The sequence below is a fragment of the Plectropomus leopardus genome, chromosome 6 (genome assembly GCF_008729295.1).
Source record: "Plectropomus leopardus isolate mb chromosome 6, YSFRI_Pleo_2.0, whole genome shotgun sequence".
NCBI lineage: Eukaryota > Metazoa > Chordata > Actinopteri > Perciformes > Serranidae > Plectropomus > Plectropomus leopardus.
The window spans coordinates 27,370,257-27,396,022 of record NC_056468.1 but is presented as its reverse complement, the minus strand read 5'-3'; the positions used below and the strand labels follow the sequence as shown (position 1 = coordinate 27,396,022).

At 40.8% G+C, this 25,766-nt stretch overlaps 1 protein-coding gene across 2 annotated transcripts in view; it reads left to right on the top strand.

The window, feature by feature from the left end:
• Nucleotides 1-25,766, top strand: part of LOC121943894 (ADP-ribosylation factor-like protein 15) — a 135,498-nt gene that overhangs the window by 29,053 nt on the left and 80,679 nt on the right. For both annotated transcript variants that reach the window (XM_042487491.1, XM_042487490.1), the window contains exons 2-3: nt 23,588-23,732; nt 25,240-25,299. In XM_042487491.1, the coding sequence (XP_042343425.1) occupies nt 23,588-23,732; nt 25,240-25,299 (205 nt within the window). The remainder of the gene's footprint in view (nt 1-23,587; nt 23,733-25,239; nt 25,300-25,766) is intronic.

Sequence of the window (25,766 nt, the reverse complement as noted above, 5' to 3'; positions counted from 1 at the left end):
TTTACTGGAGTTCCTAAAACTTACAAAGATTGATTTAATCAAACTTGTCATTTTTAAGGTGCAACAACTTCACAAATTCAAGTAAATGCAACTACATTTTAAGTAAACGTAAGAATTAGATATAAAGTTAACATAAAAATAATTACACTGATAGTTATATTTACTTACATCTTTTCAAGGCATTCGATTGCCTATAATTTTTAAAAAGTGAAATCAGCTTGTCAGATTTTACAGCATGATTGACACTCTGCACTGTGGTTTTTTCAAGCAGCTTTTGATCTCAGTGAGACTTTGAAAACGTTTGGCCATCCAGTAGGTGTCAGGATAATGCAGAGCAAACATACATTGAAGTTGGATTCAGTGAAAAAGTGAAAAGTTTCTGAATAATATTGGTTTTGAAACCTCATAGATTATACTCCTGTCTATCTCTTCTTTTGTGTGAAGTAAAAAAGTTAATTCTAGTGTCATATATTGCCTGTCCCTATAAAGACGGAGGACGGGCTTATGTGATGTGATATGTTTTTGTCGCCTTTGAAGTAGGCAAGACATGTGGAGTCCATTGGCTTTAGTCAAACGCTCCCTGTGTGGGATTTAGTCGTACAGTTTGTGTAGTGGTAGCTCACACACACATGTGTCTCTGGTTCAGTCCGTAGCCTTTTCTATCTCCACCATCTTTCACACACATGTACTTTACTCAGAAAGCATTAGGACAGTGACACATGTTTTGTGGTGTTGGCTCTGTACTCCAGCACACTGGATTTGGAATTAAACAGTGACAATGAGGTTAAAGTGCTGACTTTGATCCTTGATTTGAGGGTTTTTATGAGCGTGTGAGTTTATGAAATCCTTGCTTGTTTTATACTCCATCAGTGCGAGGGGACATAAAATAATTGGACAAGTTATTCAAGACATAAAGTTGTCACATTAATTATTTGGTTATAGATAAATGCCTAGTAGAGATGATTGGTATCTTCTCTGATGATATGATGATCTTGTCTGATGTTTAGGATCAATGTCCTGATGCATTCCCTTAGTCTAGAGGGCTATAAAAAGGGCTACAGATACACAACATCCAGTGTGCAGGGATGCACGATAATATCGGCACGTCATAGGTGTCGGCAGGTATTTGCTTCAAAATGAAATATTTGAATCGGCCAACATGCTTATTCCTGCCAGTATCAGAAAATCATTTTTATTGACAAAATGAACGTGTACAAAACATTAACTCTAAGCTAAGGTGTTTTTGTTATTTTGCACAATTATTGATTATTACATACACTATTTTATGTGGTGGTGGGGGTGTTGTATATCGATATTTGTATTGTTAGTGGCAAAATGAGTTGTAACATATCGGCATATTGGGTTTTGACTAAAATCCAATATTGTCCATGCTATGGGAATGAAAGTTAATATAAGAATGTTTTCTATAGTGTACAGTCATCCAAAATTTAGAATCATCATGTTTTGTTACCTTAGAAGGAGCTGTAATATCTACATAGGAAACATATCCTCGTCTCTGTGGTCTGCCATGTTTCTACTGTAGCTTAGATTGGACAATCGAGACACTTGATCTAGAAAGGGTCGTTCTTGTTTTCGCATCGGCCACTACACAGAGAGCTGAACAGCATCGGGAAAAAATGCAGATTTTTAACAAGAAATGCTTTATTCAGGGTTTTTGCCAGTTTAAATCAACATTGGTGTTTTGGGAAGAGAAAGAAACCTCTGTGATTAATTTGGCTCCCGACAAAATTCTCTTGAATATCTGGGTCTTAGTTATCAGAAAAAGAAAGTAAGCACACATTAGCAGGACTACATTAGCCCAACAATGTCGGAGAAACACATCACCTGGTCTCTTTGTTTTGGAGAGGGGGAGACCTCTGCTGGTCATTTGACTTCCAGTAAAAACACTCAACACTGAAGGAATCCTAACTGGGAGTTCATGCTTGGCACATGTGAGAAGTTTTAGCTCACTGCTAGATGCCACTAAATCCTACACGCTGCTCCTTTAAGGCTAAAGTCCTCACTGGTTGCTGTTTTACTTTAAATCAGTGTACTGTAGCTCCCAGTCAAAATAATGACAAACATGCCACAGTCCTGATACTCTCTGGCTGCAACACACACACACACACACACACACACACACACACACACACACACACACAGTTCAGTTAGGTGCAGCTGATCGCCTTTGGCCCTTTCTTTATTCTGGGCTGTCCTCACTCCTGTAGTTGCATATAGATGTGCAATATATAACTTTTATTTTGGAATCAGCTGTGTAAGCATGTCACTAGATGATTTAAATGAAAACTAGTTATGCCGGCATCATCACTCACTCGAGCATTTGCCATACCGTGGTTCAGGAATAGACTGTTGCGGGGCTACAGGGTCACTGCAAGATGTTCTTGCGTGTATCAAAAGAACATATGACACCTGTATCACATGGTGAAGGAAAAGAGCGCTGCTCCCACAGCTTCACTTGGGTGGGTTTGAACCAGTTGAGGCCACAATCTGGTTCTGATTTACTATTACATAATCGCTTTGAAACTGTTGTTTTTGAGAAGTTTGCTTTGTAGCGAAAAAAAAATCGTAGGAAAATAGAATAACAAACAAGAGAGCGGTTTCAAAAGCAAATGTGGTGTGTAAACAGGTCTCCGGGTGGTGTATGGATTTCACTCACAACGGAGGCCAAATTTCTAGCCAAACCCCCAACAACCCTATCTCTCCACAATTAGCGGGAGGTGAACGGGTTTAGATGGAGGGTTGGGGGGGAGCTGGTTAAAGTTGGCGCCCATAACAGTCCCCCTACAATGGAGAAGACCCCCGAATTGGTGGATAAACAATGTACCTGAACCAAATAGAAGGCAGTGACAGAGGCATTTGGGAGATGGTTACAAACGAGTGACGATGGGGTGAGAAGAGGTAGGTGAAAGTGGATTTGAGGTTTTTGAGGCCTACAAAGAATCCGCCAGTCACCACTGAGGGGCCCAAAGCGTGTGATTATTAATTACTGATGGCTTCCCAGCCTTTGAAAATCAGGGGCCCGCAGACATCAGATGTGTGGAAGAGGCAGAGGAGCGAAAGGCCTGTCATTACCATCACAGAAACAATGCTCGAATTTGGCTGTCATGCATTTTTGCCTAATTGACTGTTTTGATGCAGGTTTTTTTTTCTCCATTTTGTTTTTGAGGGGGCACTGATGCCCCCCACTCCCCAGTCTTGATGAGGAGAACTTGGTGGGCTTTCAGCTTCACCCAGCAAGAACCTTCCGGAGGTTCTTTGATGGCAAGAAAAGCCACTGGAGACTTCAGGGGCCTCATTGGCCTCCATTTATGTATCGGCACCATAACACTCCGTTTCTGATTCCTGACAAGAAATGAGTGAGGAGGAAGAGTAATGTATGAAAGGCATACAGTGTGTGTAAGAGAATGTATGTGCTATATGGAGTGTGTGTGTGTGTGTGTGTGTGTGTGTGTGTGTGTGTGTGTGTCTGCAGGGTGGTACTTTTTTGTGTGTGTGTGAGGCTGCAATGAAAAGGGGAGGCCAGGGACCCACAAACCACATGAGGGGTCTCCTAATTTGCATAATTAACTGTTGACACTAACTGTGCTTAATGAAGGCCTATTGAAGTCATTGACCCTTTTACACAGCCAGCCCCTGGGAATGAGACAGAGGCTCCTCCGGCAAAGGTTAAAACAATGTGTCTGGTTAACTTCCGACAAACGCGGCGAAACGCCCCACAGCCTCAAAGATTCATGTGCCATGGACGAGGTTATGGCACAGAACGACCTGTGATTTCCCAGACGTGAAATGCCGCCAGATGTTTGGCTTTGGTGACTCATCCCCATTGTTATTGTTTATGTTCGACAGAATTTTCTCAATCACCAATTATCTGTAATACATGAAAGTTCGTGTTGTATAACAGCATCAGATAAATCTGATAGTGTAATCTAGAACAGTTCTGTGTTCCAGTGAACATTGCACATATTGTTTTAATTGTTTTGGCGAGTCACACTAAAGATGGTCAGCAATTGTGATTTCTATCGCAGCCTGTGATGTGTTTTGAAAAGAAGTTCTGCGTATCGTAAAAGAAAAGGATTTGGTTCAGTTTGTTTGATTGTTTCAAATTGTTTCGTTTTGTTTTTAAGACCAAAGCATGCTAAAGACAAATTCCCACCGTTGTGGACAATAAAGATCTATTCTATTTTATTCTATTCTATAGAAGGAAATATGAGTTATATGAGCCCTCCACCATGTTATAAATGTAGGTTGATAGCATGTAATATGAATGCCACCACCACAGACACAGGCACACACACAATTTTATCCTATATGTACAATCTTTTTTGTACAATGTTGTCACGATACAGGAATTTCTAACCTTGAGGCAGTATCCCACAAATATAGATATTCAACACCATTTTTGATACCATGGGGAAAATTCGACATAAAGAGCAAATTTCTGTATAAATGAATATCATAAATTTCAATTTAAATATAAATATAAGAAAGCTAGCATGACAGCGGGAACTTTTTTTTTCATGGTTAGGATCGGAGAACAACAGATTGACTGTAATAAACATAAACAACAAGCAAGAGGGAGAAAGCGCAAATGGCAACAGTGTATTAATACTGTGGAAAATGAGTATTTAAACTGTGTAAAATTTTGAAAATTGATATGGATAGACAAAACAATATTTCTGACAACACTGTTATTGTGTATGTGCAATCTTATCCTATATGTGCAATTCTTTTCTATTTTTACCCTCAGCTGTGATCATTTATTAAATGTGCAGTATATTCTCATGGTTTGTGTGCGTTATGTTTACATAATTGATATATTACTTTACCCTTTTTGCAGTTTTTGCTACGTCCACGAGCTGGATGTGATGTTGAGAACTTGCCCTGTAAATAGTATAAATGACAACAAAGCTGATCTTAAATCTTGATGTTTATTTGGGCTTCATGTATAAGTCTCTTTAGCGAAGGGCTGCACCAGGCGCTTTTAGCCATTAAAATGCCAGAAATCAAGTGAAAGCCAACAGTGTGTGAACTAGAGGTGTGTGTGTGGTTTAAGAGGACCTGCGTCTCTGTTGTGGAAAACACACTTAAACACTGACAGACCACTTAGCATATGGCTGTGATCCCATTATACAGCCTTGTAAATAGGCTCATTCAGTGCTTAGTATTTCTGTTAAAAAGTAGTAAAATCTGAACTATGTTTGCACTATATTCCTTGATTTCAAAGATGATTAATAAAGAGACTTGTTTTTATTTGTTTCAGCTAGAATTTATGTATCTCTAGAAAATGTGAGTGTTTTTCTGAAAGTACTAACTTTAATCACTCTGAGGATAACAATGTAGGCCTTTCGTAGTACATTTCTCTGCTTAACTCAACTCGGAGAGTTAACTATTCAAATTTAACCACAAATATTCAATAGTACAGACTCCCAAACACAAGGCAAAAAATTGTCAATGTGATGTCTCAGACCACATGTGTTCACACCAAAGCATAACTTTGACACAGACTTTCTGAAGTGTTCAGGGATCCATGTAATCCATGTGGATGTGGGAGGTGCTTTAAGTGCTTGAATCTGATACTCAGAAATTTAAGAACTGGAATACCTTCAAAATCTGAAATATTTTTAACTTGGCCCTTGGAAAAGTGTTTTAAAATATAATAGAGAATACAAAACATATTCGGTTCATGTTTAAAACTAGGAAACCAAGTACAGCTGTGTTTTTTTTTTTTTTAATGCAGTATGATCTGTATGAGATCGGTGCACCAACAGGCTGGTAAACGTCAGTGAATAGTCGGTGCCAGGACGTTTTGCTAGCCTGTAAAACACACACAGGTGCAGCGTCAGCCGTTAGCATGAGTTTTGATCTATAATTCATCAGCACATAAGCAGTTGTGTTTGTCTGATTGTTGATGGTGGAGCTGTTGAATTAATTTTTTTAGTTTGTCAGTTCCAGATGAGGACTGCATTGTTGTGCTCTGCACTCTGTGTATTTTACTGCTTTTTTTCCTTTGCCAATCACTTGCCTGAATTTTAATAATAAGTATTTTAGGCCCTGGTAGCAAGTGCATTGGTGGATGAAGTATCTGAAAGCCACGCTTGAGTTAAAGTACTGATGTCTCTCCAGAGAATGAGTTTGGTGGAAATTAAAGTCGCCTATTAGAAAATTACTTGATTAAAAGTCTTAAAGTATCCAATATTAACTGTACTCTAACTATTATGCTAAATGTACTTAAGTATTGAATTGAAAGTACAAGTGAATGCTGTTAACGAAAAAGCAAGAAATCAGTGTATTTCTTTGTAACATACAGCACCTGTAGTGGAATAAAAGTATACATTTTATTCAGGAAATGTACTGGCACAAAAGTGTTAGTTGATGAATATATAGAAACTCAAATATGGTACACACTTTCAAGTACTGCATTAAAGTATTATTATTGTTTCATTCCAGCATTAAGCATCTGGTCCATTTCCGAATTTGCACAATTCTCTTGCAACAGGTGATTATGGAGAAAACAATTTCATCTTTGAAAATAAGAATGAGTGCTTGAAAAAGCACTTGAAAGTCCTTGAATTTGACTTGCCCCTGTGTGTATGAACCCTGATGTAATGACATATATGATGTGCCTGACTAAACTGATGTGCTGCCTGGCCAGTGTAGAACAACTCAACAATTTGAGCTGGCTGAAGTCTAAAGCTGAGGCATGATACCAAAGCCACATCAGTGCCGACCACTACTTGCATGGCCAAATGCAAAAGTGCTTTTGCTCTTTTCGTAACGGTCACAGTTTTCCACAGATAAAAGAAAATCTGCTCACAAGTGGTCACTCTGATGCATTTGAGACGCATTCTAGTGCCAGGTGTGAGCTGGAATCTGCCTCGACTGGACACGGACACGCTCCATCTGGATATGAGACTATGAAAAGTTCTTCCTGACCTGAGAGGACATAACTGTAGCAGTTGCACACATGTAGAGTTTCACCTCACTGTAAAGCTGTAGGTCTCTGCAGCACCTGTGAAATGTTCTGCAAAAGAAATGCACAGTAAAAAATTGGTCTCAATTGCTTGAGGGAAATTTTGAAGACACCCGCATCTTCTGACTAGCAATAAGGAGACAAGAGCCATCTGTTGCAAGAAGTTGTGAAACGTAACAGCACATATCCAGCTGTCTTTGATGTGTTATGACTAATTTCTTTTTATACTGCTGAAACCACTCTGTGTTCCCTTAATGTCTAGCAATACTCGAGGGTCATGACGCTTCCCTTCCTGAAAATGTCCCTCTGTTCTTGTCTTGTCGTCACTGTTTGTGGTTCCTATTAATGGCTTTTCCATTTTGTTGGTCTTAAGAGCCTCCAGAGGCCTATCTACCATTGCTGCTCAGCGTTTGTGGAACAGAGGGATTCTCTCGCTCTGTGTCTAGAGTTTGTCATTGATTGCCAAAAAAAGCTTTTCTCTCCTCCTCCCTTTTCATCCGCACACTTTGACGTGTTCAACAAGGTCATTGGGGACGTTATGAATGATCGTCATGGCCCTGGCCTTGTTTGTATGATGTGATGTGAGGGATAGTTCACTCTTTTAAAGAATCAAAGATTTTCCATATCCTGTGAGAATCTATTTGCATTGAAAAGGCTTTTCCAGTTCGCCCCCCCACTCATCAACCTAATTCTCAGCTACCGCACAATGTATAAAAACAGATTTATTGTTCGGTTGGTCCCCATCAGGTTTTTTTTTGTCTCAAAGGGGCCTAGAAATAGTTGATGGGGAGGGGTCTTTCACGTTTAATGACAATGTCCTTAAGCTTGAAACTTTCCCACACTTGTTTCAGGGAGAACAGGGGCCCTAAGATTTGTTTTTATCAAAAATTGAGTTTGTCGTCGATAGATAGATGCTGTATGAAAATGTGCCATAACTGATGTAAGTGGGACAAGTGCCCTCCCCATCCAACCCACCCTTTTTATGTCTATGAGATGGGGCGCCCCCCACCCCCCTTGGTTCTTGCACACTGGTTTCAGGGCCTTCAAAAGGGGGCCCCTCAAGCTTTGATCCTCTACATGGGTGCAGAAAAACATCTTTTTGCCCTACACTGTGCCCAGGAAACCAAAGTTTTGCCGCCGCCGTATGCTAATGCAGCCAAGCTAATCACCCTTCCCAGTTACGAGATTTATATACCATAATGGCGCCCAGTGGTACCCCCTCAGCCCCTCAATTCTGTGGCCCCCTTATCTACCCTCTGGATGTCCCATGGAGCAAAGGTGTCTTCTGTCTGTGAATGCAGCTGCCTTGCCACCACCTCAGCCTCTTGCTTTCTTCCACAAAGAGAGGGTAACATGAAAACAGTCCTGTGGGTGGGCCCCTTAATGCTGTCCCCCTCATTCTCTACCTAATGTACTTTTCCAGTAAATGTCGTGAAACACACAGGAGCTCCAAGGTAGGCTCCAGACTGATAAATGTGTCAGGGGGAAAAAAAGCTGTGGCCCCTCAGTCCCCTCAGCATGTCTTGTGGACCTGCTGCTTGGATTAAATTTCTCTTATCAATATTTTCCCCATTAGACTTGTTTCATCTTCTACTCATCATATGAGTAAGCTCTTTGAGAAATTGTCCATTTGTTCTTTATTACTTTGCTTCCTTTTCTTCTTTTAGGCTGTTAGAATTTCAATTTAAATGGTGTGTGCGGACACAGAGCTTTTGAACTTTGTTAATGAGGGGACATTTCTACATTTGTAAGAAACAGTGTCAGTCGAAGGCTATAGGGAGACATTGTTCAACCCTAGTGTGCACTGTGGCCCACTTTGAGCCCCTCTGAATGGGACAAGCATGGAGCCCGTGCAGCGCTGGCTGAACCCTTCAGTGCTCTTGGATCTGTCCCAGGTTCTCCTCAGGTGAACTCTGGTCCAGCTTGCTGAGAGGGGGAACATAAGGGCAGTAACTCAAAAGAAAATTTGGTTCAACTAAATATTAGATGTATTTGTTAACTTTTTGAAACTTTACTTGGAGATGTTTGTGAAAAATGGTGGAAAACACTAGCTCAGGTATTACAGTGCAAGAGTTATGGATGCTATAAAACATTATTTAAAGGGCAGATTTGGGGTTGTGCCTCTGTTGGGGATTTAATGGTCTCTGTTACAAGATTTTGGTGGCCTTGTAAGCATTAGTGTGTCCCTGAGGTAATCCGTATGAATCAGTGCATATCCTCCTGGACACAGGTTGGAAAGTGTAGGTGGTAGTTTTGCCTTGACCTAAAAATGACAGATTTTGTAAAAAAAAAATGGGCAGATATTGACCCCTACAACAAAGTAAAGCTTTTAAAATCAGGAATTATTCTTCATTCATGCCTTCTTTCGCCTGTTCATGTTTTTAGTGTTTTCTGTATTTAGACTATTTTTGTGTGATCTGTATTAACAGATATCTGTATATGAATTCAGTATCTGTAGGCAACACAACGAGATTATGGGACTGAAAGTGTTTTAGTTTTGTTGTCTGTTTGTTGTCCGAGTAGTATAGACCAATCATGTTTGAGCAACAGGTTAAGAGTCTGGGAGGAGAGCAAAAGTGACTAAAACCACTAGTTAAAACTGAGTACAATTTAACTTTTTATTTATGTATTTATCTGAATTCATATGTAGATATCTGTTTATCAAGATTAGCTGAAATGACTGGTGCATAAAGGAGGAAGTCTTGGCCTGGATATCCCAAAATACTGGCTGGTGACCCCAGAAGCTTATCCTCATCAGACTGATGGCTGATGAGTTCAGTGACTGATTTTTTCAGATGTAGCTGTCAGGTGCCAGTAACATTTTCAGTTACTGGGGCCAGTTTCGGAATTGGGAGATAAGGGCAAATAGTATTGTAGGTCTAAAATTGCTACATTTCCTCTGGAATACATATCTTGTCGTGCACGTCTGTCTACTATAAATTTTACAGAGACCTTTCTGTCCGTGCCATTGATGTTGATACAGGAAATTGAGCGGACTTGCACGCAGCAGAGATATCAGCAAAATGTCGATCAGGCCTGCAAAGTTGCAGTTTCACTGCACATTGTAAAAGCAATAAAGATATTGAATGACCTCAGGAGGCCATTTAGAAGTTTTTACCATTAGCATCCTCAATATTTGCTTTCAGAAAATGTCGTCTTGCTTCACTGCTACATTCTGCTGTTCACTCTGTTGTGCTTTTCTAAAAATAATCTACTGTATATTACATTTACCATAAAACTTCAGTTTATAGCCTGGACTATTATTTGCTTGAACCACTGAACTCACAGGCAGGTATCTTTAAGGTATCTTTAAGGGATGCGTTTTTATTTCCTTTTACATAAAACATTTGCTCAGCAAAAAATGGAAATGCAATCAAAGTGTTTATTTAAACCACTTCTTTGCATCTCTCTTGTTTACTCTGCTGGTATTACTTCTTTGGTGCTCATGATTTCAGTAAAAAAAACTGAATGAATTGTGGAGAATCTCAACAAGCTAACCATGTGCGAAGTATATCTGTATTGACAAAACTTTAAACATTTATATTTGTATGAATTATCTGGTCAGCCATGTAACATTATCTCCTTTCAGCAACATGGTTTTATACATCATAAATGAACTGCATGATAACCGGGCCTCTAATTGAGACAGGCCTTTATTTGTCAAAATGTGTAGCCACACCGGGCTAGTAAACAGACTAGGCTTATATTTGAATTTTTACGGTAATTATTGACAAAAGCAACACAAGGGGTTTTCATTGTTAAGGAATGTAACCCTTACTACCTAAATAAATTAAGATTATTCATGTTATTTATGTAACCTTTATGTAACCAGAAAAACCTCTTGAGATTAAAAATCTTTTTTTCAAGAGTGTCCTGGCCAAGAAAGGCAGTAACATAAGTTACAGACAGACAACATAGAACAAAAATACAAGATCAGAATATACAACTCCAGAACAAACAATATAAAACACAAAAATAAGTTTCTACAAGAAAGGACTAAAAGTAGGCAAATATATGCTGTAAGTAAACTGTAAAACAAGAAAAATTAAAGACCAGCGAAGATAGACCCTGACATTGGCATGTAGAAGATGACATACAAAAGTCTTTCAACAGTTAACCTGTTGTTCTAGGATTTGCTTGCAGTGATGCAGGATTTTAATGTCATTGCATTACAAAAATAAATTCATGTTGTTGTTCAGGCACGTAAAGGTCAAAGTCTTTGCAACAGCTTTAGGAGAGGTGCACTTTGAAGGCTCTCTCTCTCTCTGTGTGTGTGTGTGTGTGTGTGTGTGTGTGTGTGTGTGTGTGTGTGTGTGTGTGTGTGCGCATGTGAACCACAGCAGCGGGCACTTACTGCCACATCCAGATGGTGCTGGAAACAAACAGAGCTACACTGTAGGACCCCTCAGTAGGACCGTCTAGACTGGTCCCTGACCAGACAGATACAGCCTCCCATCAAATTAGCGTTTGTCAGATTTATGGTAATGGTCCGCAACAGTCTTCCTGTCAGTGACATCAAGATTTACAGCACTGACACCCCCTCCACCCCCCTGCCTCACAAATACACACATACACATATACACCATCCTCATCCTGAGCTCTGGCTTTATCCCACGACAAATGCACCCTCCCCTGCTCCATCCTCTTTCTCTCTCCATCCTTCATTTCTCAGCCCCTGAACAACTCTTGCCTGCCACCGGGCCTCGTCTTTGCAACTGGGAGGAGAGGTGGAAGTCGCTGTGTGTGTACGTCAGGGAGGTTTGTAAGAAGGCTGAGGCCATGAAGTGCCCCAGTCTCTAAAAGTGTCACAACCCCAGTGAAAAAAAAAAAAAAGACCCGCTCGGGGTGGCAAAACCACCCAAGCCCCCTCTGCCTTCCTAACAATGGGTTGTGTCAGGGTTTCCTGTTAATCCTCTGTGATGAAGCTTGAGTGTTTTTGGGGTGAAGGGTTGGGGACGAGGGTGAGGTGGTGGAGCATAGAAGCTCGGGGGGGTAGGGGCGTGTTAGGTTGGTGTACTTTGGGGGTGACACAGTGTGGTCGAGAGTTTAGAGGGTGAGGAGCAGAGGGGAAGAAGGGATACATTATTGGTGGTGGTGGAGTGCGAGTGGAGGACAGACAGAGAGCCCCATGTATGCGGATTAGCGTCGCCCCCTCTTTCATGTCGGCGTTTTTTGGACGGTAACCCGATCCCTGGGCCCTAGCACTAGTGAGCCCAGTGGGAAAGGCTTCCTGACAGATATCCCGTCCATTCTCAGCCCAAATGTTTTTCCAAGGCTGCTCCTCTGCCTTTGATCTGGCCTCCTCCTCAACCACGCAGGGTCACAAGCTACCATGTCAGGCCAGATAGGAGAAGGCCAACACTGGAGCTGCTTACTGAAAAGGGGAAGAGAAGGGGAGCGGGGGGGCCGCTCCAGTCTGTTGTTCAGAAAACTTGCCCCATAGTCTAGACCTGTCTCTTAAAAAGTGGACTTTACGCCCCAGACGGTCAGTCGGTCACATCAGCTCAGTCAGTCAGTCAGATGAAACTCCACCTTGCACCTCTGTCCCTAAATAACAGGCGGCACTCAGCTGTTTTCCAGTTTGTTTTAGGGAACACTGTGCTCACTGTGACGAAGCTGATTCCCGTGGAAATGTTCCGGTCCTCATTCCTCTGTCCTGTGTCTCACATGTTAATGATCAGTCAAGAAAGAGATGGCAGCGATTCCAGAAAATGCAATATGTTAGAGTTATTTAGCTTATTGGCTTTTGTTCATTTTGTTTGATTTTTTGTTTTTTATCTTTGTTTTTCCCCCCCAAAGGATCAAGAGATGCAAAGTAACTGCCCACTTGTGGCATTCCTATAGAAAAAGCAACATTTTGAGATTTGATGTTGCCTGTAATGATGACATGAGACTGCTTCTCAAGCTTCCACGATGGTGTGGTGCCAGACAAATGTTTGTCCATGTCGGTGTGCCTACCTGATCTATACAAAGTCTTATGAATAGATACAAGTACAGGCTTTCTTTCTCTGAAAATGTCATTATTTTAATCTTTGACCCACCCTGAGCTGAGCTCCATCCGGTTTTCATCCAGACTGTAGAGCCACTGGTGCTCGAGTTTGTTTGTGGATGCCATTGCTTGAATTTCGTCCTTTTTATTATTATTATTATTATTATTATTATTTTTCTTTAAACTAAGTTACTGCAATGCATACTTTCTCCCTTCCCTTTAGATGCAGTGTATTCCAACAGAAAGCTGGGGGGCGCTCTAACTTCACTCTATGGCTTTCTGTGTGTGTGCGTGTGTGTGTGTTCCAGCTTGTCTCCTTGTCCAGACACCTTAGCGTCAGGGCAATAGTGTTCGAGCTCTGAAACGAGGGCCAGACAGACAGAAGTGGGATGAATGAATTGGGTAGCGGGGGTGATAGGAGGGAGAGAGAGAGAGAGAGAGGGAGAGAGGGAGAGAGGGAGAGAGGATGTTGCTTCAGAATAAGGGGATGATGTGCCTGCAAAACAGTGACAAGCAAATCAGCTTTAAAACAGGGCCTCCCCGTGCACACACAGACACGCAGGCATAATGGGTTGTGGGTTGTTTTGTCGACTTAAGTAAGACACGGTCTACTTCACCAGACGCGATGTTGAGCTGGTGCAGACAGGGTCATCTTATAATTGCTGTGTGTCTGTCATTTCAGTCCAGTAGGTCTGCGTGATATTGTGTTTTCAGATGTTGAAGTCAACAGTAGACATTTTCAACATTCAGCGCATCAAAAACATTCCAAACAACTGGATGGGCATTGTCGAGGCATGGAGTGGGAGTGACGCGTATCCCCCAAATGTTCCAGTGTACTCTTTCAGTGTATGTCTGCGTGTGTGTGTGTGTGTGTGTGTAGGTGTCTGTGTTTGTACAGGGATCTATTTCTGATGCGGGGGTAATGAATGGCACCTGTTTAGTGTCCTTAGTTGGCCATCATTTTTGAAGTGCAGTAAATCTTGTATTTCATCACCCCGCGGCCACAGTTGAAAGCGTGTCACGGCCAAATCTTGTTTGCTTTATCTCGCAATTAAGGGTTTTAAGAAACCAGTCGATCATTCCTGTAGCGACAAGCATCATGCCTCCGGTATCATCTAGCCTTAGCCCTCAGGGAGGGAAACACGCTGCCACGAGAGGCGAGTGGTGGCGGCAGTTGTGGTTAGATGGCTGGCGGAGGAGGTGTTATCAAAACATCAGGAGGACTTTAGCAACCACATGTCTTGGAAATATGTGTTGTGTTATAAAGGCTGGCGGGTGGTTTGGCGAGGAGTGGCGGGGACCCGGGCCTGAAGCCGTCTGTGGTTGGCGCGGTAACAACTAAGCATGGGAAGAGTCCAGCGAGCAGCCTTGTGTGTCTAGCATGTCTCTCTCACCCCTTAACGAGAATGGCATGCAGTGCGCCCCACACACCCCCTTCCCTCACTGTACTGAACCACACTGTGTCCCACCGTGCACCCCCCATCCAGCTTCAAAGCGGCAAATAACAACAACAACTGAAGGGGGGAGAAGATGAATGAGGATGAATGAATGTGCCCCTTCCACCCTCCCCCCCTTTGCCCGTACACCCCCTCCACCACCTCCCCCGCTCCCCTCTACCCTTCCTTCCATCCCTGACAGACTGCCTTCTCGCATGCCCTTCTCCGCTCCCACCCTCTGCTTACGGCTGGTTTTGCAGGCCTGTGTTATGACTGTGGCTGGTGTGTATTACACACATATCTGTTAGCGCCGTTCCTCCGCCGGGACGCCCATATAAAGGACTGTCATTTCCAAAGGTCAGGAGTGAGCCCTGCACACAAGTGTTGTCCCGACACTTGGTCTGGAAAAATAAGAACGGCCTGCTTGCCGTCCATGTCCCGTGTCTGTCTGTCTATGACTCCCAGATGCAAGTGTCTCGGATGTCCTTTTCCTTTTCTCCTCCTCCTCCTTTCCTTCGGTAGCTCCCCTGTTGTTGGGAAATCAAGATGCCCAGCTTGTTTGAATTGGCAGCCTAGGAGGAAGTGGTGGTTTGTTTTTTGGTGCGCCGGCCCCGCTATTGGAAATGCCTGGAGGTAAATGTGATACTGCAGTTTTTAAGAGGCATTATTACTCTCATTAGCACCATCGCTGGGCAGAGTGCAAACAGTTCAAACATATCAGTTGATGTGTAACCTACCTTTCAAGAGGAAGTGTGCCGCAATGCAGGCGTGTTGAGCAAGGACACGACTCTTTGCATTGGTTTTTATTGTAAGGGCACAGAGTTTGTTTGTGTCTGAGGCTTATGTGAAACAAAGTGTACTTAAGAATTACGCTGGCTGTGGGTAGCCTGCATATTATCTACATCTACATCTTGGCAACAGATTTCCTTTAGCCATAGTTTCCAGATGAACATACCTTTTTTATGCCAAAATGTGGGCAAGATTTAAGCCCAGTTCAGGTGACTCAGTCATCTGGCACTTACTCCCTATAAACCAGAGCACTATAATTTTTTTTCCCCACACCATCTTGTAGGAATTTTTGGTGAACTCCCAGAGTGAATTGTTTAACAAGATGATGATATGATGTGTGATTTTCACTCATTATACACTCCTCAGTTTATGTGTATGCCTAATGAGTCTGCCTCACTGTTGTGTTGAGTTTTTTGTTGGCAGTCATGATGCCAATGAGAGAGGTTAATCATTGATCAGCACTGATAAACCATGTTCTCAATATTTCAGCAAAAGTTTCCCTCAAAGTACCTCTGCAGGTCTACATTTTCCATACTTTCTGACATCCGCACACACTGTCTGCTTGCTCCGGCACTCAAAACATCCTATATTGATTTTTGTGGCTGCACTATAAGTTTGAATAGACATCTTATGACTTATATTTTTGGAAACGCTTTGTAATGACTTGCAGAAGTGTCCAGGAGTTTAATGCAAAGTGATGCCAAATGTGCACCTTCTTACTGTATTTCTGTGAAATGTTATGGTTGTAGGGATGCACCAATTTACTGGTCGCACATCAGTATTGTCTGATATATGCCTTGTTGACTGCCATCCGCCTGTGGGCAAATACAGTGACATTTAATGGCAGTGGCTGATGTTTTTCTGTTGTGTTACATGAATTTTGTGCAGGGTAAAAAGCAGGGCTCAAACTAATGTTGTTCCTGAGACAATAAACAAAGTGTTCGGGACGAACAAAGATCTTCCCCGGGATGCCGCAGGGATTAAAGGATGCAGTAAACTCACTATCGACATGTCTGGGGAAGCACCTTGTTTTTGCCCTGATAAAGCCTCATCATGACTAAACAACAAAGTTTTTGTGAGACACTTAAATGAATACAGTTGTTTTATGGATACATATTTTGCTGTTTTCACATCATCATTGAACAGATTTTAGAGAGGGACTTTTAAACCACTATTTAAAAAAAAAAGCTCTTCATGTGAAAGAAGGTTAGTTAAGACTTGTCTCATAAATGTGCATTATTGAAATTTTGTGCAATCAAAGGTATGGCGAACTGAATTACTTAAAACAGTGCAGTTATTTGTTATAATGAAGAGTTTTTTTTTAACTCTCACAAAACAGGTAATAAATAAAAACAATAATAAAACATCAGTATTGATGTTGACTATCAACCATTTTTTAAAATACTAAACTTCGGTATTGTATCGGCACAAAATTTAACAATTGGTGCACCCCTCTTTGTATCTAAATTTATCTACTGAAACAGTTGTGTAGTAAGAGTGGGACTTGTTAAATTTGGATAAGTCCTCCAAACATCTGGATAAACACAATACTATGTAACGACCCTAATGGTCCCAAAATACTGCTAACCTTTTCTGGGCAAGACGTTGGATTAATTATGTGGTCGTCCTGAGAATTCCAGACCCAGCTTTAGTTGATGCTCCACACCTGTTTAGATATTTCAGCACTGTGCAGAAACAGTCCCTGTTCTATTACTATTAGTATTTATGTATGTTCATACGCAGAAAATCAAAGTGCACCTGCAGCGTATCACTCTTGCAGAACAGACAGTGAATATCATCATACCTAGCAGGAGTATTTGTAGGCCAAATGCTTCATGTATCCTTTGAAGACCCCAATGTTTAGTAGCTGTTTCACAACTGAAGCGAGGAGCAAACCACACCATAGAAACTGGAAGCTTGTTGGGGTACCTCAATTTGGAAACATGCTGTCACACCACTGCCCATTTTCCTATCCTGTGGTGTCTCGACAGTAGCCAGAGAGTACGAAAGTGAAACACGAACTAGTCTGCTGCGGTGGTAGCGGCTTCCCTCTAACCCACATTTATTACCTCTAAAAATACAAAGTGGTTTTCTAAAAAGAGCCTGGCTCCTGTTCTGTCCAACTCCGTCAGGTGAATTTGCAACACGATGGGTTCTGTTCTGGCTCATTGATAAAACAGTTTTCTGTGAGCGTTTTCAACTTCAACTGAACCCTCAGTTTGTAGTGGCTGAACCCTGTGCCTTGATCTTCTTTCCATTCATGTACAGTCCAAATAACCTTGAATATGTCATGTGTTAACAGTATGCAAATCAGCAGACGGTCACTTGAGGTCAGCAGGCTCCATGGTGGTGTTGGTTGGGCTGCATGTGGTATGACTTTGAAGGAAAACTTTGGAGAAAAAGGGGGTGCGGTAATTATTTTCCTTTCGTACCACTGATGTGCTCCCTCATCGTTTATGTGAAGCTAAATGATACTAAGTTCAGCGTCTGTAGAGTTATGAAGCTGCTCACCTACCTCTCCTTACACAGATTAGGGTTATACTGATCGAGTTTCCCCCCGATCCGAGTCATTTGAAATCTACTGTTTTCCAGTCCCTATCAGATACTTGCACCTACTTCGATAAGACAGCTGCACAGTGCACACTTCAAGTAGTTTAAAGTTGTGAAATGTAATGCAATACATGGAAAATATCTGCATCCATACATACATTTTTTTACAAAATAACAAAATAAACAAACTAAAAATATTTTATATGGCTCTTATCACAATTCCACTTAGTGCAGCATTTGTTTTTTTTTAATGAAATGACAAAGTAAACGACCAATCTGGATTTTCCGGACCGATACAGATCATGAATAGTTAATGAGACGATAACCGATATGTGGAACCGATATGGATTTACAATAAAAATGAAAATCTTTCTGCCAATATTTAGAAATGGGAATGTAACAAACTCTAGCACAAAACTTTGTTTAAATACCTTGTGCAAATGTTTAACCAAAACGGAGGCTTTCAACATCATATACAGCAAATTCACAGCAACTTTTTTTCATAAAGTGAAGTGAAAATGTATTTTTTAAAAATGAATAACGTTTTATGAAGTAAAAGTTCCACTTTTCAAATAATTAATTTTATTGGTGATCATTATAATAAAACACCGATAGAGATAATTGGCAAAATGCCAAATCATGGCTCCGATAATCAGCCAGGCCTATAATCCGTTGACCCCTACTATAAATGAGTAATATAATCACAATTCCTCTTCAAAATTATATTTAAACTTAAGCATTCCCAGTCAAAGCAAATAAAAATCAATAACAATTCTGCTCATTACAGCATTGTAGTAAAACTAGTTGACTAGAAAGGACCAACAAAAAATTCAGTTCCACTTAAAGTGGTGTAGCAGCTGAAGTTGAACATGAAAAATAATCAGTTTCTTCTTATTTGGTGTAGCAGCTTTATAATAAAACCTGAATATCTGCTGCAAGTCATGCTCTCTGTTTATGAGACCTGTGTGAAGGCAGATGTAAACAAAGGATCAGGCAGGGCGTGTGCTCAAGATAACTAATCCCAGTCAATAAAAAAAACGCGCCAGCCGGGCTGGATACCGATCAGGACATCCCTAACACAAATACTGGTAGACCAGCAGTGGTGCCTTCTTCAGCTCCTGTTCTTGTGTGCTTGAGCTCTGGTCCGCTGCCAGGAGGCCCAGTTATGTCACCCATTAAATGTCTTGACATCTTTTTCAAACTGGAGGCCTGTGGGGGCTGTTTTTTCTTCTTTCTGTCATGTATCTTTTAAGGAGACATTCATCTAAAAAAAAAAAAAAAACTAAAAAAAAAAACACAGCCTGGCTATGTCTTCAGTGATATTTATATTCAGCATTCATTTACATATAGCCTAGCTAATCAGCTTTCACAACAACAGTGAGGTAATGTCTCGGCGGGTCTTTCAGGGAAGCACAATTAAAACATGTCCAATCCTATAAGTGGCAGCCAATCAATAAAATCTAGGAATGGCAGACTTTTATGGAGAGTGTTTTGGCAAGGGGTTGTTAGTTTTTATTTGTTTTCTTTTGCCCTCTTTTTAATGCCCAGATGGCCTCATAGTAGCATTTAAATAGTAGCCTTAATAAACAAGGAAGTAAAGCTGACAATCCCTCAATAGGCACATGTTTTTCTATGTGACAGCACATGTGAGAATATTTTTAGAACTCCATCACTTCCAGCTTGTCTGTAAATCACTCAAACAACATTTAGGGAACTGTTGACTGTGTATGTTGAATTCAATTTCCAGTTTTAATCTCAGCTGTTGGTCTGGATGCCTCGCAGAGATTTATAGAGGTAGTCATCATCGGGCGGTCTCATTTGAGCCCTGAGTCTCAGTGACACAGCACACAGACTCGCAGATCGTCGAGTGTGTGGTTGACAGGGAGGGGCGAGGTAAGCAAAGGCCTTTGGACATATTTATTTTTCTCCTGTGAGCCTTTTGACCAAACTTGCCTCGTCAATCTTGTGCTGTCAAGGAGGGCCAGAGGTGGGTGCTCCCATCTCTCTGTCTCTCACAGGGGCCACTGTGTGCAGAGGGACCCCGGGGTCACGCTCAGGATGCTCTTTTGGTTGTGAAATCTGCACTGTACGTGGAGGGAGAGGCGGTGGGAGTTGTCCTGTCTGTCTGCTCTCACATGGCGAGGCAGCAACCCTCTGATAAATTTTACAAAAGGGTTAATAAATAGCAATGTCATAGAAACTTAATAACTTTTTAAAAGGTCGTTATTTATCCAACAGAGTGTAACAAAATTTCAGTGTACAATTTAACATATACAAATAAAACAATAAAAAAAGTCAGGGGGATATTACATCAAACAAAAATATAGTAAGACAAACGAATATCCAGTGTCTTGAGAGCATTTTTGTTAGTTGAATCAGTGAGTAGTGCTTTGAGGGTTTCAGTTAATATCCCTCAGAAAAGCAACAATATATGTTTTTTTATTGCTAAACTTACATTATTGTATGACGTACTTTGTTAAAATCATTACAAAATTAATTATAAAGAATGTTTTATCTTCTTTTCTTGGGTAATTGAGGATGCTTAACACTCTATTTTCCCCCCAAAATTTACTTTTTTACTTTAACGATATGGTCCATGATAATTTAGGCAAGCAAATTAGGGCTGGGCGGTATGGGCCTAAAATAATATAACAATATTACAGCGTATTTTTGCGCTAACAATATTCTTGCCAATAAGACAAAAACGCTTAAAGATATTTCACTATTAATTCTAAAAACAACAATTACATAATATATATAGTTTTATTATAATAATATTAAAATTATTGAAGTTTTATATGTCAGCATAAAAGTAAGAGTTTGCCTGCAGATATTCAGTAAAAACTAAACAAAAACTATCTCTAATTTCTTTAGTTTGTAAACAACAGCAGAAACTCAGATTCTGCATAGAATATAAATAGTACAATAAAGTAACATCAACTGCAAATTCTGAATCTTAATAGTACCTGAATACCTTAAAATATACCATTTGATGTAGCGTAAGTGATTGGCAGGGTAGTACTTATGAATATTTATGAAGAACACTTGCTTAACCTTATTCACAATTGAGGAGGAAGCATCCGAACCTTCTTCATTTACAAATCAGTTCCAATATGCAGTGACATGAGGAAATAGAGACAACATTGCGCTGAAAAAGGGCATGTATGGCTCTTAGCGTTTTGGGGACGTGGCGAGCAACTTCACAGCTACACCAGTTCCCCATTCGCTCCATCTCAACCCCTCTGAAAGATCATCTGTCAGTTTGGGGGATTGACAGCTGACGGGCAGATTTCACCCTCTGCCGAAGTCTTTACATGTAGCTTCAGGGCAGGTAGGTGACGAGGGGTAGAGAAGAGGGAAAGGAAGAAAATAAAATGACCTCATCAGACCAAGTTTTTACATGTGTTCCTGCATCTGACGTGCGTGTGTTTCTGATCTTACCGTTTTTCTGGAAGAGGAGAATGTTTCCTGTTTGAGCAGACTGGCGGGTTCACCTAGGAGTCGGGGGGGTCGGGTTGCTCAGTCGACGTCTGGTTCTGTTGAAGCAGATTCCCCACATCTCCATCAAACGGCAGCTCTGTTTTGGCACGGCTCTGAAAACTGACCCTGGTGGTCACTGATGTCTGGGGGTATGCGAAGAATCGAGGCTGCGACTCTTTGCTGCTCTCTTGTTCCTCTCCAATATGAAAGATGGTTTAAAGACATCCCTGCTACTCTGAGGAAAATCCATTGTTCATTTTGCTTCATTAATCTTAAGAAGTTTCCAGTTAAAATTACATTTCCAATTGGAATTCTTGTAGTCTTGTACTAAACAGAGTTCCCACACGCATTAAAAACCTGGAAAAGTCATGGAATTAGTAGAAAAATATTGAAAGTATTGGAAAAGTCATATAATTTATGTTGTGTTCAATGAAATTGTCACAGTAATCTTCTTATGTAACATAACAGCAAACTTATTTTCTGTAGCTGTTGACTGAATGTAGCTCTAATATGCACTGAAATGTTTTATTCACCATCACGTACGTTTCTTTGTTTTCTGCCCGTGTTGCCCGCTCGTTGAAATTATGTTTGAATACAGGTTGAATCTGGTATGTTTAAAAAACGCCAGGCAAGTAAGGAAAGAAACAAATTATTAAATTAAATTAATTTTACTCATGAAAATGCGTGGGAACCCTGACTAAATCTTGAACATTAGCAGAAAGAATACAGAATGTTTGTTGGTTCTATCATTTGTTTGCGTCTCCACTGAGGTAAGAGTTGTAATGGCACGCCCAGGCGCACCTGGAGAATGTGCGCACAGATGTGCAGCAGTTGGTGTACACTTGTGCGTGTGTTTTCCTTCCTGTCAGAGTCTTTGATTGAACAGAGTAGCAGTGTGTTGCACAGGGTCGTCCCCTGACAAGAGCAGTAAGCAATCTTGCGTTGATGTTCTTCCACCTGAAATGTGATATAGTAGATGGGAATGAGTGTGTGCGTGTGTGTCTGTGTGTGTCTGTGTGTGTCTGCCCTGCCTTGTCCAGACTGGTTCCTGTCTTGCTAATAAAAGAGATCTCTTTTTAGTTTTGGATACTGATCTCCCCACACAAGTTTAAAGATCTCATTCACGGTTCACACTGCATTTGCCCCTTAATGTCTCACAGCAGGCCCTCAGTCCCAGGCCGTGATTCATGGAGTGACAGGTCTGACTCTGGCCGCCACAAGGGCCCAGTCAGACGGGGTCCACACACAGACACTGCAGACAAAAACATGTCGCAGCAGTGCTCAGCTGCATGCGTCTATACACTCGCTCTATTCTCTTTCACATATTTTTGTCATGTAGACCTTTAATCCATATGACATGAATACATAAAGTTATAAAAGCAAAGCATCTTGTGGTTTTATTATTTGTCATTGCTCTGTCTTTTTAAAAATTCTTTCTGGTGGGACGCGGTTAAACATTTTGCTCCTCTTACATCAACTGACAAATCTGGATGTGTTTCATAGACCAGACCCGTTATGTGACGAATTGTAAGGTTTTCTGCTTCATCATATGAATACAGCTGTGATATAAGAGTCTATACTAAATCATTTTAAAGGGATAGTTCATTCTAAAATCCAAAATACATATTTTTCTTTTTTGCCTGTAAAGCTATTCATTAATCTAGATTGTGTTTGGGATGATTTGCTGAGTGTTGGAGATATTTCCTGTGGAGATGTCTGCTTTCTCTCCAATATAATGGAACTAGATGGCACTCTGTGTGTGGTCTATAAACAAAACAAAACAACAACAAAAAAAAAAAACAAAACAGCAGTGTCTCTTTCCAGAAATCGTGTGCCCCAGTACACAAGAACATCCACAGACCTTGTTATGAGCAGTTTGATGTAGGAACTATTTTCTCTGTGCTGAACAACTCTCGGGAACTGTATCACTGCGCAGAAGAAAAAAATACATAAATATAAATAAGTTATTCAAAACAAAACAAAGAAAACTGTGCATACAAAACAGTCCATATTCCTACATAGATATGCACCACAGTCTACCTTGATCTACAAGCAGCCGATTAGTTTGAACACCACATTGAAGTGCATCTAGTTCCAGTATGTTAGAGAGAAGTCAGATGTCTCTACGGCCGAGATCTCCAACACCCGGCAACTCACACCAAAACAATCTGGATTTATAGATAGCACTACAGGTAAGAGGAAAAATCCATAATTTAGTTTTTTGAGCTGTCCCTTTAAAGGCAGAACTTGTTGTAATTCCAATTGTATAGTTGCTATTGCCACCGCACCTGCATTAGTGGCATTTGGTATATTTTCAAATTAACAATCATTGTTTTGTTTGTTTTGTTTTAGTGTTTCCGGGCACTGTGCTGTAAAGGACCCCCGCCACCGAGACCAGAGTATGACGTCGTGTGTATTGGCCTGACAGGTGCTGGAAAGACCAGCCTGCTCTCACGCCTCTGTAGTGAGGGCAGCGACGGCATCGTTCCCACAACAGGTACGTGCACATCGCATCCATCGTTTGGAAAGAGAGCATTCCTTCAGAGTAAAAACCCAAATTAAATAGAAGAACTCGCTCTCCTCGAATATACGCATCTTCATTCCCTCACATGCGTTCTTGCAAGCTTTCCAAGCCTCTCGAGTGCTTTCATGTTTCAAGAACATGTTGTCCTCTGGATTAGAATCATCAGATAGATAATACTGTCCAGGTATTACAGCTCTCCAATAGGGGGAAGCATGTCTTCAGTATGTCTTCCAAAGTCCCAGCGCTCATGCCAGAAACGCTCTGCTGTGTCTCACCAGCCAATACTCAGCTTCTTTCTTCTAGTCAAGTGGGAGGCTGGTGTTAAGTATGTCCAGAAGAGGAGGCTTTAGAGTTAGAACATCATTCTCTTGGTAGTCAGCGCTCTGCTTTCCATATACGCAATGCAATCCCTCAAGGACTCTGACATTCCTTTTTCCTCCCCTGGCTTTGTCAGCAGTCAGCTTTGAGCTGTTGCAGAAGTTCTATTTTAGATTTAGTCATTGTGCACTTTTACCAGTAGAAGCTAAATATAATGTTATCCCCAAAAGTGCATCCGGTAACCGCCAGTGTGTTTGTCTCTGTGGCAGGGGCTGGTTCAAGGGACTGAACACCTGTCTGCGTCTGCTGCTGAGCAGGCCTTAATAGATAAAATATGCCGATTAGTTTCCTTAGCAGGGAATTATTTTAGCACACTTCTCTGAAATGAGATTTAGCTGTCAGCACAGTCTGTGTCTGCCAACATCTAGAGAGAGAAGATCATGATGAACAATGAGGAGGAAGTCTCCTGCGGTTACCCCCACTTCTTACCTCATGATTTTGCACTGTCGTAATGTACTTAAAAACCACATTTAGCAGTTAATTCAGATGTTTAGAAAATCATAATCGTTTGTCTGCCCCATCTCTCCTCCTGTTTGTGAATGTTTCCAGGAAAGGAGTTCCCACCAAGACAATTTAGCATAATTTGAGCAGCTTTAAATCTTTTCCTTCAGTGGGTGTCTTTACTATTTCCCACCGTATGCAACCGCAGAAACAAACCACGTAATACATGGTAGCACTTTAGCCATTAGTTCTATCCTCCTTTAACTCCAACGTAGAACAAAACACTTTTCTGTTTAGCTTTTCTTGTTTTTCTGTTTTGCTTACCCGGACCACACAAAGTGTTATTTTCTTTCGTTTTTATAACACAAATATGCTGTCAGTCCTCTGTGTGTTTACCAGCTGGTGGTTTGGAAAAGGTACACTAAATATCCGGAGGGAAACTAAATGATGGAGTGGAACTTTTTTAAAGTCAAATTTCTTTTAGACATATTCTCACTATTAAAAAAAAGCAATCTAGCCAACATTCCTCAACATGTATTCCCATCTCTCCTAACATGTGCCGTCCACACACACACACACACACACACACACACACACACACACACAAACACAGGTTTCTTTATGTCATTACAATGATGGATTTTCATCTTTTTCCCCTCAGGTTTCAGCATCAAAGCAGTGCCATTTCCAAATGCCATCTTGAATGTAAAAGAACTTGGAGGTAAGAAACAGAATGTAAAGCTGTCAGAATTTAATTTGAAAATTCCTTTTTTTTTGTCACTAAAAACCCACACTGTGAATGTCAGTATATCTGTATTAGATGAAATATAGCTACCTAGTTGTTTCATTTTCTTGTGGTCAAACATAGACATTAGCAGGTTCATCAGCTTCACCCCAGCAAAAACTGCATTAAAAACACAATACAGCAAAACAAAAACCTTTTTAAATCTACAATGGAATATTTTTTTGAAAACAGTTGCAAGTACAGTATACTGAGTTGCTGTTTCTTTGCAGCTTAACATATTATTATATATAATAAAATGTTTATTATATAGTTACATTGTTTAACTCATGACAGGCTTCCTAGTCAGTATGTTAAAATATAAAACTTGATTTGAGTAATTTCTGAGTCTGTATGACTATGGAAAAATAGAAAAAAAAGACTTTGGAGGGAAAATATTTCTGTTC